The 14,278-nt window shown below is 40.4% G+C and overlaps 1 protein-coding gene across 1 annotated transcript; it reads left to right on the top strand.

Moving 5' to 3' along the window:
* The first annotated feature begins 1,003 nt into the window (after nt 1-1,003).
* Nucleotides 1,004-13,941, top strand: SNRPC (small nuclear ribonucleoprotein polypeptide C). Its single transcript, XM_019456823.2, has 6 exons — nt 1,004-1,197; nt 1,535-1,577; nt 5,620-5,728; nt 7,749-7,838; nt 9,353-9,457; nt 12,223-13,941. Exons 1-6 carry the CDS (start codon nt 1,190-1,192, stop codon nt 12,345-12,347), a joined length of 480 nt encoding a protein of 159 aa, XP_019312368.1. The 5' UTR covers nt 1,004-1,189; the 3' UTR covers nt 12,348-13,941.
* Nucleotides 13,942-14,278: the final 337 nt, after the last annotated feature.

Raw genomic sequence — 14,278 nt, 5'->3', positions numbered from 1 at the left:
GAAAGTTTGGCCCTGTCGCTAGAACAGGTTAGATCTGTGGACAAGATACTTCTATCAATATCCTCTTATGTAAAAACATAACTGCCATATGTGGAGGACTTAGTATGTACAGATATTGCCCTAAACACTTTACAAGCATTTTCACATTTAATCGTTCCTTAAGCCCCACAAGTAAGAATTATTACCCATTATTTTCCAGTCGAGGAAAATGAGGCTCAGGAAGATTAGATAACTTTCTCAAGCAGCAAGGCTAGGAAGCGGGAGATGGGACTTGAAACTGGGGGTTCTGGGGGCGCCTGGGTGGCTCAGTCGGTTAAGCGGCCGACTTCGGCTCAGGTCGCGATCTCACGGTCCGTGAGTTCAAGCCCCGCGTCAGGCTCTATGCTGATGGCTCAGAGCCTGGAGCCTGCTTCCGATTCTGTGTCTCCCTCTCTCTCTGACCCTCCCCCGTTCATGCTCTGTCTCTCTCTGTCTCAAAAATAAATAAACGTTAAAAAAAAATTAAAAAAAAAAAAAAAGAAAAAAGAAACTGGGGGTTCTATCATCTCCTAGGGTTAATGAGACTTAAAAAAGAGACGCCATGTAAAATCGCTTGCACCAAGCTTATTGCTTTAGGAAACCCATTATTTCACAGTTGTCACCTTCTCAGCAAGCTTATTTAAAGTTGAAATTCTCCCTTCCTTGCGTCACTCCCCAACTCCCACTCCTCCTCTGCTCAACTCCATCTAACCTACTACATATTGACTTTATTATTTGTCTCCCCCAACTCCTAGGGCCTACTCCACGAGGGCAGGACATTTGTCTGTTTCGTTCACTGCTGTCTTCTCTCAGCATTTATAGCAGGGCCTGGCACATAGCAGGCGATCCTTAGAAAGTCGTCCAAAGAATGAATACCATGCTTCCGGGAAGCATCAAGAATCAGGATTACATGGGCGTGGATTGAACCTCGCAGGGACCCTTCGAGCACCCCTTCCCGCCTAGCTGTAAGTGACGGGATGAAGAGAAAAGCCCCGCCCCTCGACCGGCCGCAGCGGGTAAGGCGGTCGCAGCGCAGCGCGGCGGCGGATTGGACGACTGGGTAGGGTTCCTGGAGTCGCGTTTGACTCATCGGTTCCGCGGCGTCGGCGCTTGTTGTGTGCGTCACTTCCGGGTGGCGCGGGACGGAGTGGCCAACGGTCTGGAAAGCAACATGCCTAAGTGAGTGGGGGCTCGAATCTGGGGGTGTTCGCGGTCACGGTCGCCATTGTGGCCCAGGAAGGGGAGTGCAGAGCGGATTCTAGCTCTTGAAGTTTCCCGGGAAGCGAGGGCGTGTGGGGGAGGGAGCCCGGGAGTTCTGGATACTGTCGTCTTTCGGTGTGTGTAGGTCGACCCCGCGCGACGCAACAGAAAAGCCTGGTTTGTGTCCGGTCGCTTAGATTGACGTCTTGGGATCGTGCATAGGTCTTTTTATATTTTACCTTCGTTGAACTGCCCACGTGGATGGGCATCTGTTAACTGGTTGTCGTCTTTTTCTCTATCTTCTACCCCTTTCCAGGTTTTATTGTGACTACTGCGACACATACCTCACCCATGACTCTGTAAGTAGTGTTTCTTTTCAGTTTCAAAACACCTTGTATGTGAAAGATCAGATTTTGGGGGGGTATAAATGTGTGCTTTTCATGCTGTTGAGCTTTAAGTGCTCCTGCTTGGAAAAAATAACCTGGGTTTCTTTTCCTGCATCCTTCCTGTAACTGGTTTCGTAATTTGAAATGATTGGCCTTCCAGCAGTTAGTGTTTTGAGTTGAGACCCAAAGTAATAAAGCTGTAGCAGAATTGAAGGTGCAAAAAATTTACATGACAAGTAAAAATTGCAGGAACATGTCCTGAAGTTCAAATATTTGATTCTGACAAGGCATTCAGACATTTTATTGATTAAACTGGAAAGAAATGCCCAAATTTACAACCTGAGTGCTGTACTTCTATTTAATTAAAAACTGCTTAACAAATAATAACTAAGATTGAATATTTACTGTGTGTCAGGCAGTGTTCCAGATGCTTTACCTGTATCATGTTGTTTAATGCTCATGATAAGCCTATATGGTTAGCATTATCTCCATTTTACAGAGGAGGAAACTGAGGCAGAGTATGGATTAATGACTGACTGGATGTTACTAAACCAGTAAGTTGTACAGAGCTGGAAGAAGAGCCTAGGCAGTATAACTTTAGGGTTTCTATGCCAGCAGCTCTCAAACATTTTTTGTCTCGTGGTCCTTTTACACTCTTGAAAATTACTGAGTTCTTTTATTATTATTATTATTATTTTAATGTTTATTTTTGAGAGAGAGAGAGAGAGAGGAAAAAGCATGAGTGGGGGAAGGGCAGAGAGAGGGAGACGTAGAATCCGAAGCAGGCTCCAGGCTCTGAGCTGTCAGCACAGAGCTGGACACGGGGCTCAAACTGACAGAACTATGAGACCATGACCTGAACCAAGGTCGAACGCCCAACCAACTGAGCCACCCAGGCGCCCCAAAAATTACCAATTAAAAAAAAATTCTTAAAAAGTTCTTAAGGGGTACCTGGGTGGCTCAGTCTGTTAAGTATCTGACTTCAGCTCAGGTCATGATCTCACAGTTCATGGGTTCGAGCCCCACATAGGGCTCTGTGCTGACAGCTCGGAGCCTGGAGCCTGCTTCAGATACTGTGTCTCCCTCTCTCTCTGCCTTTCCCTTGTTTGCACTCTGTCTCTCTCTCTCTCTCTCAAAAAAATTTTTAAAAAAAGTTACAGGGCTTATATTAACTATTAATATTTGCTGTGTTTGAAATTAAAACGTACAATTTTAAAAATACCAATTGATTTGAAAGTAACAATAACAAACTTTTTATCTGTGATGCAAATAACCTTTTAAAATGAAAAATAGGAGCTCCTTGGTGGCTCAGTCAGTTAAGCGACTGACTCTTGATCTCAGCTTAGGTCTTGATATAAGGGTAGTGAGTTCAAACCCTGCGTTGGGCTCTGCACTGGACATGGAGCCTACATATAAAATAATAACAGCAAAATAAAAGTGGAACGTAGCTATTTAAACAAAATTAGTGTGAAGAATGGCATTGCTATAACCTTTTTGCAAACCTTTGTAATGTCTGACTTAATGGAAGACCACTGGATTCTTATGTTCTGGATTAAACTTGTTGCACTTTGTTTTGGTTCAATTATATGAAAAATCCAGCCTCCCGTGGATAAGGAGTTGAAAAAAAAGAGGAGTACCTTACTAGCCTTTTTAGATAATTGTGGATATTCTTTAATACTTTAAATACTTTTAATACTACACCCAGACTCAACACATGGTTAGCTGTAGTGTGGAAACTTAAACCATATTAGACTTTTAACACTCTGCTACATCAAAACTTGTTGGTCTGTCTTGCACTTTGAGTGAATCTTTTACCAGACAGGATTTTATAACATGCTCTGGTCATATGGAAAATGAATATTGGAATATTGGTTCACTCAGTTACACAAATCTTCCAAGTGTTGACACATTTGATTATGTACCATAAAAATTCGCATTAATGAGGCTGTAATCAGAAATGGCTTTTTAAAAAATTTTTTTAAATTAAATTACAATTTTTTTAATTAAAAAAATTTTTTTACTGTTTATTTTTGAGAGACAGAAACAGAGCACGAGTGGGGGAAGGGCAGAGACAGAGACGGAGACACAGAATCTGAAGCAGGGTCCAGGCTCTGAGCTGTCTGCACAGAGTCTGATGCGGGGCTGAAACCACGAGCTGTGAGATGATGACTGAGCCGAAGTCGGACGCTCAACCTACTGAGCCACCCAGGGGCCCCAAAGTTTATTTATTCTTGAGAGAGAGGCAGTGCGCTAGCAGGGCGGGGACAGAGAGAGACAAGGAGGGGGAGACACAGAATCTGAAGCAGGCTCCGTGATGTCAGTGCAGGGCCTGATGCGGGGCTGGAACCCACGGACTGCGAGATCACGACCTGAGCCAAAGTTGGACGCGTAACCAACTGAGCCATCCAGGCGCCCCCAACCTTGTGATTTTTAAATCAGTTTTATTGAGTTATACTTTATGTTAGATTAAATGCATATGTTTTAAGTGTACAGTGTGATGACTTGGCAAATACTTAACAGTTTGCTGTGTGCATTGAGATAATAGAACATTCCATCACCCCAGAAAATTCCTTTGTGTTTTTTTGCAGTCAGTACCCTGTACCCTTGGCCCCGACTGATCTGGTTTTTATTATGAAAGATCAGTGTTACTGGTTTTAAAACTTGATATGAATGGAATTTTATAGTATATATTCTGTGTTTCTCTTTTTTTTTTTTTTTTGCTGAGCATGCTTTTGAGATTTGTCCATATTGTATCAGTGATTGGTTCTTTCTGATTAATATTCCATTGTACCATGAACATGTGATTATAACATGATTGCGATACTGCTTGTAAATTACACAGCATGGTGTCTCGTAAGTGGTAGGTGTTAAATAAATGTTAACTTAAACATATGGTTATAACTGTGTGGAGTTTATCTTATATCAGTTTTACCTTGGTAAAGGTCTTAAAGAACAAAAGGATTAGTGGGCTAGAGGCAAAAGTTTGTATGTGATTCACATAGTCTGTATTCTAGACCCATAGTCATTTAAAAGAAGATATTCTTATAAACAGTATAATTTAGATGTATGTGGACTATATTATTTTGCTATAGAATGACCTAAGAAAGGTCACTAAAGGGGCGCCTGGTGGCTCAGTCGGTTAAGCATCCGACTTTGGCTCAGGTCATGATCTCACAATCCATGAGTTCAAGCCCCGCATCAGGCTCTGTGCTGACAGCTCAGAGCCTGGAGCCTGCCTCGGATTCTGTTGTCTCCCTCTCTCTCTGACCCTCCCTGTTCGTGTTCTGTCTCTCTCTGTCTCAAAAATAGATAAACATTAAAAGAAATTTTTTTTAAGAAAGGGCATTAAAATGGCATTATGGGGGCGCCTGGGTGGCTCAGTCGGTTGAGCGCCGACTTCGGCTCAGGTCATGATCTCGCGGTCCGTGAGTTCGAGCCCCGCATCGGGCCCCTGTGCTGACAGCTCAGAGCCCGGAGCCTGTTTCAGATTCTGTGTCTCCCTCTCTCTGACCCTCCCCCATTCATGCTCTGTGTCTCTCTGTCTCAAAAATAAATAAACGTTAAAAAAAAAAAAAATAAAATAAAATGGCATTATGTTCTAGATCAAGAGTTTGCAAACTTTTCCTTAAAGTGCCACATTGTAATTATTTTAAGTTTGTGGACCATATAGTTTTTGTTGTGATGACTTTGTAGGGAAAAAAAAAATAGTAAAACTCAATTCTGCTTTGTAGGGGAAAAAATAGTACATACACAAACGGATGTGGCGGTGTTCCACTAATTTGTTTTACAAAATCAGGTGGCCGGCCCGTGGGCCATAGTTTGCGGACCTCTGGTTTAGATAATATAGTAGATAAATTACCACAGTGTGTTATTGGATAATGTTTATAAATAATGCTTTAGCACCCAGCTTAAGCGTATAGAGGTAGCCAGGCTACTTACATAAAGGAAAGGCCTTATAAAATTTCTAGTTTGGGAAACTTGTTTCTACGGCCGATCTGACCTTTTTGTTTTACAGCCATCTGTGAGAAAGACACACTGCAGTGGTAGGAAACACAAAGAGAATGTGAAAGACTACTATCAGAAATGGATGGAAGAGCAAGCCCAGAGCCTGATCGACAAAACAAGTATGTTTCAGTCTCTTGTTCTGATGCGGGAGAATGGTCCCATTCTTTCTCATCCCTGTCTCTCTGTTGTTTTGCACAGAAGCAACTCATTCTGAGTGATAAATAGGAACATTCTGGTGTGTTGAATGAAAGAATTAGAAGGTCATTAGTTTCTCAGGGGATATAGGAACACATTAATATTAATTGTTGAGGTTAGAGCAATCAGGTATTGATTACATTGGGAAGCGGGGCAGAGAAGAATGAATTGCCTAATGATTCTTTATTGACACGGACCAGATTTTATAGCCAATTTATGTGAAATCTTTCTTGTAGTGATCATAGGTTTTAGAACTATTTTCCTTTTGTAATAGGAAAAGGTGAGAGGTGGGTTTATAGTTAACCTTCAAAGACTCTGAGAGATCCTGGGTTTCTTAGTCTTGTAATCCTGACAAAGACAACTGCTCAAAAAGGAAGCTGATGTGACACAATAATCTGGGTATGTTTTGGACCTCTGTTGGACATGCCATACTCTTTTTGTTTAATTAGGGAAATTTTTGTTTAGGTTAATTGAGTTCAAGACACAAGAAGTGAGCCTGGAGCCTGACACAGGGCTTGATCTCATGAACCATGGGATCATGACCTGAGCCAAAATCAAGAGTTGGACGCTTAACCCACTGAGCCACTCAGGCGCCCCAGCGTATTTTTAATTTTAATTCCAGTATGGTTAACTATGAGTATATATTTAAGTATTTATTTGTGACTTTTTTTTTTTTAACGTCTATTCATTTTTGAGACAGAGAGAGACAGAGCATGAATGGGGGAAGGTCAGAGCGAGAGGGAGACACAGAATCCGAAACAGGCTCCAGGCTCTGAGCTGTCAGCACAGAGCCCGACGCGGGGCTTGAACTCATGGACTGTGAGATCATGACCTGAGCTGAAGTCGGACACCCAACCGACTGAGCCACTCAGGCGCCCCTATTTGTGACTTTTTGTAAAGCCCAAATAAATGATCTTCAATTTCTTTTCATTTGTGCCTCATATTGTCAGAAAGAAAAAAGTTGATTGTATTGGACATTTTTTAAGATCATATCCTCCTTCAGGGTGGGCTCTTTAAAATCTTTGGTTTCTCGGGGTGCCTGGGTGGCTCAGTCGGTTAAGCGGCCGACTTTGGCTCAGGTCATGATCTCACGGTCCATGAGTTCGAGCCCCGCGTCAGGCTCTGTGCTGACAGCTCAGAGCCTGGAGCCTGTTTCGGATTCTTTGTGTCTCCCTCTCTCTGCCCCTACCCCATTCATGCTCTGTCTCTCTCTGTCTCAAAAATAAATAAACGTTAAAAAAAAAAAATTAAAAAAACAAATCTTTGGTTTCTCATTCATGTCTCTTAGCTCAGTACATTAATTTCAAAACTGATAAACCATAATGACAGTTCTGTAAAGCCTGACCTTTGGGCAGGTATCGCACTTTTTTTTTTTTTTTTAAGTTTATTTATTTATTTTAAGAGAGCACAAGTGGGGGAGGGTCAGAAATAGAGGAGACACAGAATCCCAAGCAGGCTCCATGCTGTCAGCGCAGAGCCGGATGTGGGGCTTGAATTCATGAAACTGTGAGATCATGACCTGAGCCAAAACCAAGAGTCAGATGGTTAACCTACTGAGCCACCCAGGTGCGCCCCCAACATTTTTCAAACAAAACTGAATGGTTCAAATTGGTTGTAAACCACATCTACAGATTAAAGATGATTGCCTCTCTTTGGTAAGACATTGGTAGGTAAGAGGTCTCCACTCCAGGCTCTCATAGTTAATTCAGCCATAGCAATGTTGACTAAATAAATATAGGTTAAAAAACCCAAAGCAGTAAACCAGTTAATTGTAATTTTTGCTGGTAAGTACTTACAGTTGATTTAAAAACTGTAGAGTCCATGATGTAGTAATCTTAAATGAATACTTTTTAGAGTGAAATCATTGTGAAATGAAAGAAAAGGGATATTTTCGTAAATGGGTTGTTGAGTTCTTATTAGTGTGTGTTTTTTTTTTCTCCAAAGCTGCTGCATTTCAGCAAGGAAAGATTCCTCCTACTCCATTCTCTGCTCCTCCTCCTGCAGGGGCGATGATTCCACCTCCCCCTAGTCTCCGTAAGTTTATGGAGTTTTTATCTTAACAGCTATAATTTAAGGGGGTGCAGATTATCCTTTGATTTTGTTGGATTATTTTACAGTTGGCTTTTGAGTGCCCGTTGAATGAATACATAGACAGTAAAAGAAAATAACATCAGTGGTATAATTTCTGAAATGTCTGCAGAGTTACCTCCTGATTGCATTATTACTAGGATATTGTATTTATGACATCTCAAGCAGGTTCAAGACAATTGATTCAGTGGAAAGGTCAGAATGTACCTGTGATTAGATGAGCTAATATATGAAGAGGTATTGATGAGTACATTAAATTATTTATTGCTCTGAACCCAACACTGAAGGATTAAAGTGTAGTGGATCAACTCTTCAGCATTTCTTCCTATCTCCTAACCCACCTAACACAAATATATACATCTTGGGAAAACCAAGAATTGGACAGTTGAAAGTGGGGTGAATCAAAGGCCTCTCTTCTCCGAGAAGGTTTTTGTTTCTAAATGACAGAAGGAGATAACTAGGCCATAAGTTCCGTGGCTCTCCTGGAAGGGCTTAGGATTGAAATTGAATTCAGAAACCTAAAATCAGTCCTGTAAGTAGCCACGGATATGAACAGAAGTGGGCTGTTTATAATTGCACACTAATGCAGGTAGACAACTAATGGCCCACCAAACCTTTCTTGGGCTTCCACCATCCTGGGGCTGGTCAGGCCTTGGGTCACAGCAACTGTCAGGTTACCTGTCTGTCTTATTCTGTATCTTGGCTGGCTGGCACCCAACCCCATTATTTTTAATAGTAGAATAATCTGTAGTATGAATGTGCCATAATTAACCTCACCATTTTCTTATTGTGGGACATTTAAGTTATTCCAAACTGTTGTAAATGATGCTGTCAGGAATATCTCTGCATACACGTCTGTGTATTTCCAAAAAATCTTTTAAAAATTTTGATTTTTTTTAAGTAAAAGAAGATATATATTAAAAAAAAAAATTTTAATGTTTATTTTTGAGAGAGAGCAAGGAAGAGGTCAGAAAGAGAGGGATACAGAGGATACGAGGCAGGCTCTGTGCTGACAGTAGAGTCAATGTGGGGCTCGAACTCCCCAACTCTGAGATCATGACCTGAACCAAAGTTGGACATTTAATCGCCTGAGCTACCCAGGCGCCCCAGAGGTTTTGATTTTCTTAAAAACAGATCTGAAATTACATACCTGTGGCTTAAATTTGTCAGGAACTCTACAGAAGGCATAATACCCTTTAAAAAAATATTTTAACTTCTGGAATTTTTTTTAACCTGTGCTGACTTCATTTTATACTTCTGTCTAGGCAGTATTGTCCTTGTTTTTTAGTCATAAAGTTTTGTGGCATATTGGTTTTTGTGGATCTACTGTTATAAAAGAAACCATAAGAAGTCTATTATTCTAGAACTTGGGCTGGGCCATGAGGCCCTACTAGTTTCATAGAAGAGGAAATGTTAATATGCAAGCATATCTTAAACTCAGCCCCCATTCGTTATTCCAGCGGGTCCTCCTCGCCCTGGTATGATGCCAGCACCCCATATGGGGGGCCCTCCCATGATGCCAATGATGGGCCCTCCTCCTCCTGGGATGATGCCAGTGGGACCTGGTAAGTTTGAATCTCTTTCCTTTTAGGATGCTTCATTGTGTTTTAGTTCTCCATTTAAATGGAATTCTTAATACATTGTCTAAATGTATTATTGCAGTAAACTATACTTGGTGAATCTGTAATGATAAAGAAAAATAAATATGTGTTTTAGCAGTATAATTGAATGATATCCAAAGGCCTTGTGCTACTAAAAACGGAATAAGGCTGCCTTTTTTTCCTTCTCCTTCCCTCCTGTTTCCTTGCCTCCTCCTGACTTGTGGTCATTTATAATGAAGAGAAAGGTAGTTGAGGTTTTCCAAAGGGGATAAGGTAGGTAAATAATTGTACTACTACTTTTTTCAGTTTTGATCTGGAGCGGTGCTACCTCTTGTTGCTGATTCAGTCTTTAGTTAACTAGGCCAAATTAGTGTATGAAAAAAGCCTTAGCCCTGTAGTTAGTCGTTTATTCAGGAAGGGGGGAAAAACCCACCTCAAACATTGTATTTTAACATAAACATAAATATATACTAATTTGCAGATTTTTCTGATACCTGGTCAGGGCCTTTGCTTTGAAAACGAGTCTGCTGATTGGAGCACCATATATTTCTTGCCTAAACCGATAAACCATACCTATAATGCATTCTTTCCCAACTTTAGTTTCTATTTCTTTCAAGGTTAGAAACCTTGTGAGGCCATCTAGTTCCAATCTTTTATAATTCTCTGACCTATCAAATTTGTGAGGATTTGGGATAATTGTTTTTCTAAATATCCACATAGTTTTCATAGAAACAGTTCTTTTTTATATACTCATTTTTATTTACTTGCAGAAGTTAAATTCTATAATAAGAATAAATACAATAGACATAAGCCTACAACTCAACTGGTAAGACAAGGTGCAGAGGTATTAGATAGAGTAGCTTTTTAGCTAGAAGCATTCACTGTGCTTGCTACGGGTATCATTTAGAATGATAGGAGTAGAGTATAGGTAAGAGTTCCTTACGAAGCCAAAACAAAGTGATTTAGATGATGTCTTTTGCATTCTTTTTTTTTCCCCCCTCTTTTTTGAGAGTGAGAGCGAGCCTGTGTGCACTCTGCATGTGGAGGAGAGGCAGAGGAAGAGGGAGAGAGAACCTTAAGCAGGCTCCATGCCCAGCCTGGAGCTCTGTTTTGCTACCCTGAGATCATGACCTGAGCCACCCAGGCATCCCTTCTTTTACATTCTTAAATCAAGGTCACAAATTCAAATTCCTAGAGGGTTTAGGGATATAACGAACTGGGAATGCATGACACACCTAAAGATAAGGCTTCTAGAACTTAGCTTCAGCCTGCAGTTGACATTTGAGAATGCAGGCTTGGTGTTGCCAGTTCTCCTGAGTATTTTGTTGTTTTCGCCAGGATAAAATAATACTGTGGGATTTGAATTAAAATAATTAGTTCAGGGTGGGCAAGGATAAGAACGGGTTGGCATAAGATAGAACGATGGCCATGGGTGAATAATGATGGAAGCTGGATGATGGGTACATGGATGTCCATTATACTCTTTTCATTCTTGTGTATGTGTGAATATTTCCATAACAAAAAGTTGAAAAAGGGTATCTAGACTTACTAGTAATTAGACTTCTTAGTTGCCAGTGTTGGCAACTGATTGAAAGTAAATGTACTGTGGAGACCAAAGTAAACAAGTTTTCAGGTGCCTCGTTTTCAGTCTTTGGTCTAGATGAGTTTCTTCTAGGAAATGCTGAATATAGGTTATGTTATGTTGAGGTTTTTAATAAGATCCTTAGAAGTTTAGTATTATTTTCTGTTCCTTTTGAAATTGATCTTAGAAACATTTGTACCTGTTGAATTTTGTGTCTTTGCATATACTTGGGTTTTACTTTTTGTGATAAGGCTGTATTCGGCTTTGAATATAGTTTTCTCTTGAACTATTACAAACCTTTAATCAAAATGGTTTAGTAAGTAGTTAGGTAAATTTTTATATTTGAAGAGAAGATCTATAACATGAAAATCATGAGGCATAATAATAATAAAATGAATACCCGTGAACCCACCACTCAGCTGAGGAAGTAGAATATTGCCAATTCTGTGAAGATGCCTGTACTCCTCCCCAACCCCCACCTCTGCTTGCCCTCCCTTCCCTGGCTCATTTATTTGGCTGGTGTATTGATGGGACACTTCAAAAAAGTCCTTAACAGTTTCTAAAATGCATTAGAAAAATTAGATTTGTGTGTGTGCGCTAATTGTTGTAAATCACATTATTGCCTGTTTTTCTTGACTTGAGTGAAGTATGGTTACTAACAGGTTCTCAGCATGGGCCTCCTGCTCACCTTTCCTACAACTCCGAACAAACGCTTAGTGGTAAGATTGTCCTCTGTGCCTGTGTACATTCATGAAATAGCTCCTGGTTATATGGTGGATAGAACTGATTAAGAGAGCTGACTGGGTAACATGTGACTTAGTTGTGAATTTCCCTGAGTGAGAAAAGGTCAATTTAGGGAACTAGTGTCCCTAGTGGTTTCTGGAAAGCACTCTATTAATAGTTCTCCCTTACTATCATTAGATCATGATTCCCATATGGTTCTTGTGTTGACCTTTGTTCTTTGTTTGAGAATGTCTAAGTAATTTACAGATGTGATGAATTTGTTGCATTTCTTCTGTCAAGTATGTCTTTCTTCCAGCATTTTGCAGGGGGGCTACTTTTTGTCTTTAATTGAAGTCCCATTAAGCTCTCTCATAAGTAGTAGTTTCTGACTCTCTTTTTTCCTTTTCTTTGTTTTGTCCTGCAGCTCCTGGAATGAGGCCGCCTATGGGAGGCCACATGCCAATGATGCCTGGGCCCCCAATGATGAGACCTCCCGCCCGTCCCATGATGGTACCCACTCGGCCAGGAATGACTCGACCAGACAGATAAGGAGAGACAGGAACCTGTTTATATCCATTTTATATTACTTGTTCTTCACCAGGAGATCATGGTGCTGTGACTCTGGGTGTTTTCTAACAGCATGACAAGGAAGACTTGCTCCCCCTTCCTATCAAACAGAAAATAGTTTTTGCAAGGGAGTAGTGGGACAAAAAAAAAAAAGCAATTTCCATTTGTATCGTGAAATGTGAAAATAAAATTGTCAACTGTTTTAGTTAAAAATGTGTTCCCTTTTTTCTCCCCTCTGTATTCCTTGTGCATCATAGAAGAGATGAGTATTCCAGTTGTATTTCTCTAACTCATTCTCTCTTTAGCATGCCCTCTTCTGCATGACATTTTTCCCCCTTAGCTATGGAGTGAGTCCCTTTGGACACCCTTCCTTTATTTAGTAAAGTTTTCATGTGCAAGATTTGGTAAATCTAACACTTGTAGAGCTTTTTGTTGATTAAAATAATAAATAGCACAATTGGTTACTTTTTCACATGAACAGCATTTGGGGTAGTAAGTGGAAAATTTTAAGTCTTCTGCTGAAGTAGGGAAAAAGACTTTTCAGTGTGTGCATGTCAGCTAAAGATGGCAAGAAGGGCCTTAACCTCAGCTTCTCGTTTCTCTTAGTTCCTCTTTTTCATGGGTTTCAATAATCAGAAAACTTTCTAATAGCCATGGTAAAATTCTGCAGATTTCCATGGTACAGAAGTTGTCTACACAATATCATTTGTTATATCACTGGGCTACTAAGTGGGATATTTTCAGAGCAACATTTAGAAAGCAAGCCATTGGCACTGTTCGTATTCAGTTTGATGTAAAATCTGAGCTGCTATTTGGCATTGCAAATGGGAATAAAAGTTGTAATCTTTGGGGAGGGCAGTTTAGCAGTATCTATCAAAATTACCTTTGACTTAACGTTTCCATGCCTAGGAATTTATTCTACAGATAGACTTGCGTATGTACAAAATAACATGTACAAGATTATGAGTTGTAGCAAAAGATTGGCAATAACATATGTGTCCATCGAAGGGGCCTGATTTATCAAGTATGATAAATCTACCAAATGGCATATACTAGGCATGTTAAAATAGAATAAAGAAGCTCTCTGTGGGAAAAGATCTCCAAGATACACATTGTTCTGAACCTTGATTTGTTCAAAATGTATTATTCACTGCTGTTCTTATTTAAAGGAAATATCTATGTACCTGTGTACACATAAAGGATCTTTGGAAGGACATATAAGCAACTGGTAATACTGGTTGCCAATGAAGAGTAGGTGGGTGGCTGGGGGACGGGGATGAGTGAGAAAGGCTTGTCACCTTTTTGTATCTTTTGGATTTTGAATCATTACATGTAAAACAAAACAGGGGCTCCTGGGTGGCTCAGTTGGTTAAGTGTCCAACTTCTGCTCAGGTCACGATCTCATGGTTCGTAGCTTCGAGCCCCGTGTTGGGCTCTGTGCTGACAGCTCAACCTGGAGCCTGCTTTCGATTCTGTGTTTTCCTCTTTCTTTGCTCCTCCCCTGCTTATGCTCTCTCTCTCTGTCTCTCAAAAATAAATAAACATTGGAAAAAATAAAACTACCTTTGCCATCTGAGGTTATTGTTATAGTGATTTTATGGTAGAAGGTGCCCTAAACCAGAAGTTACAACCTGGCTGATTATTAGAATCGTGGGGCATCATTTTTTAAAACAAAGATTCCAGATTTTGATTTAATATATCTGGGGTGAGGCTTAGGAAATTCGCTATTTTGGAAAGCTCCCTGGGAAATGTTTATTATTAGTGGGTTGGGCAAACTCTGTCTTAGGATCTATTTTACTCAGGAATATAATACTGGAGGTATGTGTGTGTCTATACTTTTTTATAAATTTGTAGCTAGAAATTGAAATAGCACTAGGTGGATAGCTTTTTCCCCCTAGAAACTTGAAGAGGGG

The sequence above is a fragment of the Panthera pardus genome, unplaced genomic scaffold (genome assembly GCF_024362965.1).
Source record: "Panthera pardus isolate Hobbes unplaced genomic scaffold, ASM2436296v1 HiC_scaffold_17, whole genome shotgun sequence".
Lineage (NCBI taxonomy): Eukaryota > Metazoa > Chordata > Mammalia > Carnivora > Felidae > Panthera > Panthera pardus.
The sequence above is the reverse complement of the archived record's forward strand: the minus strand, read 5'-3'. Positions and strand labels throughout refer to the sequence as shown.

Coding starts and splice junctions, on each gene's coding strand:
- SNRPC (XM_019456823.2), top strand. Junction 5,729..7,748: donor GAGCCTGATCGACAAAACAA/GTATGTTTCAGT, acceptor TTTTCTCCAAAG/CTGCTGCATTTCAGCAAGGA. Junction 7,839..9,352: donor TCCACCTCCCCCTAGTCTCC/GTAAGTTTATGG, acceptor TCGTTATTCCAG/CGGGTCCTCCTCGCCCTGGT.